At 62.3% G+C, this 4,315-nt stretch overlaps 1 protein-coding gene across 1 annotated transcript in view; it reads right to left on the bottom strand.

The window, feature by feature from the left end:
* The window catches only part of NR2E1 (nuclear receptor subfamily 2 group E member 1), a 17,213-nt gene extending 13,862 nt beyond the window's left edge, over positions 1–3,351 (bottom strand). Inside the window, exons 1-2 of the mRNA XM_068937968.1 lie at positions 3,334–3,351; positions 2,702–3,230 (exon numbers count right to left, since the gene is read on the bottom strand). Coding sequence (XP_068794069.1) covers positions 2,702–2,726 — 25 coding nt within the window. The 5' untranslated portion in view covers positions 2,727–3,230; positions 3,334–3,351. The remainder of the gene's footprint in view (positions 1–2,701; positions 3,231–3,333) is intronic.
* Positions 3,352–4,315: the final 964 nt, after the last annotated feature.

Below are 4,315 nucleotides of genomic sequence, written 5' to 3'. Positions count from 1 at the left end.
TATATGCTCCTATATTTATGTACGTATACACATATGATTCATATATGTGTGTGTATATATATTCTATATATTCTTTACATATACCCATATCTCTATGAATTTAGCATCTCGTTCTCCAAATCCAAGCGGTCACGGTTTACAGCCGTCGGGGCGGCGCAGCCCGCCCGATTCGCGCCGTGACCCCGGCGAGGAGGCGGATGGGGAGCGAGGAGGCGGCAAGTAGAGCCACTGGAGCCCCCTGCTCCGCACCGCACCGCACCGCACCGCTTCGCACCGCGCCGCCGGCGGCCGCCCCGTCCCGCCGCCCGCCCGCAATCACGGCTGCGCTCTGCCCCGCCGCCCGCTGCGCGCCCCCCCCCCCCCCCCCCCGCACCGCGGAGGCTGTTACGAGAAAACTCTCGGGCAGGGCAAAATATGAAATAAGAGGTGGGGAAGACCCGGGGCGGAGGGGGGGAAGAGAAAAATGTTAACTTGACACGGGGTCATGAGATAACTGATTAACTCCCTTTAAAAGCGCTCCCGTTCCCCGAGACACCGCTTGGTCTCAGAAGTTTAGCGCTAAGAAAATGGGATTTCTGTTCAGCTGGGAAACCGTTTTGAACATCTCACGACAGGGGGTCCTTGGGGGCTTTTTTTGTGTGTCATAATTGCTTAAAGGATATATGGCAGCCCCGATTACTGTAATTACCATCAGGGGCTGTTGAAAGAAGTTAGTCTGGGCTCGAGGGATGGCGGGATGGGGTCTTGTTACCACCCAGGCAGACATCACAGCTGACATCGCTAGACGCTCGCCGGCGGGCAAAAAAAAGCCAGGCCGGACCCCCCCCCCCCGCCTTGTCCGGGACCCCGCCGGAGCCCTCTGGCCGGCGCCCAGGCCCCGGGACACCGGGCCGAGCGTTTGCAGGTGCCGCCGGGGCCGGCTCGGCGGAGGGCGCCGGGAGAGGGGCCCGGGCCGAGGCAGCCCACGCGTGCCCCCGTCCCCCGCGGGCCTGGCAGGGGTCAGGGTTGGGGGGCCCCTTCGGGCCGGCCCGGGGTGGGGTCGGAGTCAGGCAGCAAAAGCGACGGCGGTGGCAGGAGGCGGCCAGGCGCGGGGCGGCCGGAGGCACCGTCCGAGCCTCGCGGGTTTTCTTCGCCGCAAAATGTCTCCGGCCCAGACTCATTCGTCCTTTGGGAGAAGGAGCTCCCCGGCTTTTCGTCCCCCCTCCCCATCGCACACACTCACGCACACAGGAACCCACGCCGAGAAACGCGCCAGGCGCTCCCATAACGTCCCACGGCGGCTGCCCCCGCGGGGCCCGATCCCCTCCGGGGCTCCTCTCACTCTCCGGGGAGTTTGGGCAGCGCAGCCCGCGGGAAACAGCCGCGACCGCTGAAGCCGCTGTCCGATGCCCCCTTCCCCTCCGCGGGTTGTTCCGCCGGTCATTTCATACTACGACTCCGCTATTATTTTTCCCTCGAGGGTTTGGGGCTGAAAAATGCAGCCCGCAGTTCCCCCAGAGGGGGAAGAAAACAACCGGCCCAAGCCAAGGCGAGCCAGCCCCGCGCACCGCCAGCTCGGCCTCCGCGCCAGGCCCCGCGCCGCCGCCTCCTCCCCGCGCAACTTGCGCGCCGCGGCCCAGCGCGGCCCCCGCGGCCCGGCCCCGCCGCCGCGGCCCCGAGGCTTCCCGGCCCCCGCGGACAAAGGCGCATCAGGGGCAAAATCATGGAGGGCAGCAGCGCGGAGAAGGCCGCGGGGATGGCGGGGGACAGCCGGCGGCAGGTCCCTCCGCGGGTCCCTGCCCGCTCTGTCTCCTTTCTCCGCCGCTCTGCAACGCCGGGAGCCTGCCCGGGCGCAGAGGAAATAAATGTCCAATCCATCACTTGTCAGACATTAAATTGGATTGGGTATTTTTTCCCCTTTTGTTACTGACTCCATCCATATTACGAACTCCGAAAGTCCCATTGGGATTATACTGATTGAGCCATTCTGCAAGAGCGGTTAGTCATGCTTTAAATTCCCAAGTTATGAGGTACATGGATTTAGGATTAACGAAAATGTGACTTTTAAGTTGTTTCTGCTTTCCTCGTCGCAGGATTATTTGCTGTAACTGGAAATGGTGTGCAAAGTATTGCATTTAAATCCTCCTTCAACAGAGTTGCTTACGCGGTGCCGCGTTAAGTGAGCGATCGGAGTTTCAAACTCTTAAAAAATGATTATGTCGCAGAGGATTGCACAAAGTCCGTGAGAAAAGCAGCACGTTTCAACTTCGTAAGGCCCTTTAAACACAGACCTTCCCCCACGGCGCCCCAATACTGAAGGCTCCGGGAGAGCTGCCCCCAGTCGCCCGCGCCTTGGCGGTGCGAGCCCCCTCCCCGCGGGCAGAGCTGCCTTCCCCGGGGCTCGCTCTCGCACGAGTTTCTACCCCGATTTCGTTAGAAGGCTGGAAAATCGGGGCAGACAGCCGGAAAGCAGCGTTTTGCAAGACCCTGACCCAAACTCCATCGGGGGAACTCAGAGCCTATATATTCGTTGCCACTCCCGAGGGAAATAAACACTTTTTTTTCCTTCTTCTTCTTGGGGGGGGGGGGTGGAATATAAACCCAAACCACAACCTCCCCCCCCCACCCCTTCTTCTCCCTCCCCTCCACCTCCCGCCCCCCACGCCAGGCTGCAGCCGGTCTCGGAAAGGCTGCTAGAAACCTCCACCGCGTTGTTACCCACTTGTTGATCCCGCCGGCTTGCTCATGCTCGAAGCCCCCGGGAGTCGCTAACTCGGGGCGAAGTGTCGGCGCCGGGGAGAGGCGGCGCCCCCTCCCCGCCGGCGCGGCGGCTCCGCGGGCCGGGTGCCTCCCTCGGGCGCTCACTGCTCGCTCCGCCGCGGGGGTCGGCACATCCTCTCCTCTGCCCCGCTCCCCAGCGACGTCTTCCCGAGGCGCGGGGACGCACAGCGGGGACACGACAAAAAGGAGGGGGGAAAAAAAAAAGAGGGGGCACCAAAAAAAAAAAAAAAAAGAGAAAGAAACGAAACGAAATGACCCAAACTTCGCGGCCGCTCGCTGGCCCCCTGCGAGCAAATGCTCCCGGGACCCTGGGGAGGGTGCAGGGGGGTGGAAGTGGGCTCGCCACCGCGGTCCCAGAAGGAAAACAAGAGCCACCGCAGCGAGGACAACAATGAAATGAAGGCGAAGGTAGGATGGGGAGCGGGGTTCTGCGCTGAGCGCCTCGGTGCAGCGAGGAGGGAGATCAGAGCCTGGAAAAATAATGGAAGGGGGGAAAAGGCGTCAGAGGAGGCTGTCTCTGCCTCTCAGAAACTGAATGGTATAAAAAGGGAAAGGTTTCCAGAAGTTCATTACACTGGCTGACTTTGCGCTTTGAGCTCCAGGCTTCAGCCCCTATAATATCCCCAGAGAGGCTCTGACAGGCAGCCGCGGGGAGGGGAATCGGCCGCCCCTTGCCCACTGAGCGTCCCCTCGCTTTTCCCCCCAACTCCTGGCGGCGTGTGACGTCAGCCATGTGCTGGGAAGGGGAGGGGGCAGGGAGGGGGTTAAATGCTAATGATATTAATGAACCTCCAAGCGGCTTCCATAGAAAATGCAGCCGTTCGCCGAGCTGATTCCGCCTTCCCGCTCGCCTTGTGCCCGCGCTGTCAAAAAAAGATTCCTCCCACCCCCCAAAAAAAGAGAAGGGGGAAAAAAAAGAGGAAAAGGAGAACAAGACAAAAAAAAAAAAGTGAGGGGAGAACGGAGACAAAAGAAAAAGAAAGAAGGGGAAGAGATCCCATTTCTTACACATTTCTCCCAGGGCGAGGTGGGACTGGCCGCCGGGTCGCTCCTGCCCGCCCTGCCCATGCCCCGGCCGGGGCGCTGGGCGCGCTGGAGGCCGGCTCGGGCCGGGGCCGGGGCTGCGGGTCGGTGGGGCCGGGCTGGCCCGGGTCAGGGAGCCAGCCCTCCCGCCGGGCGGCCCGACGGCCCTCCTCCCGCTGCCCCGGCACGGGCCGGGTTGAGCTCCTGGGCTTGCACCTTGTATTTTGCAATGGGGTTCAGGGTCCGAAGAGGAGGAGGGGGGAGAGTATTTTCGCCCTTGGGCGGAGAGGGGATGGCTTTGCCCTGCTTCAGCGTGGCAAATCTCTGCGCATCTCGAAGTGCCCGGAGCGGGAGTCACCTCCACCTGTCGCCCTCCGCGCTGAACTGGCTGTGAGCAAAGAGCTGGCAGCCGGAGGAGGAGGAGGAGGAAGAGGAGGAAGACTAAGGCCAGCAAGGCTGTAGGGGCTTCTCGGCGGGGGCCGGCTGCAGAGCGCCGCTGCCCGCCGCCGCCGAGCGCCGGGGCCCGGCTGCC

This window comes from Struthio camelus, chromosome 3 (assembly GCF_040807025.1).
Source record: "Struthio camelus isolate bStrCam1 chromosome 3, bStrCam1.hap1, whole genome shotgun sequence".
Lineage (NCBI taxonomy): Eukaryota > Metazoa > Chordata > Aves > Struthioniformes > Struthionidae > Struthio > Struthio camelus.
This window is presented reverse-complemented; position numbering and strand designations above follow the sequence as displayed.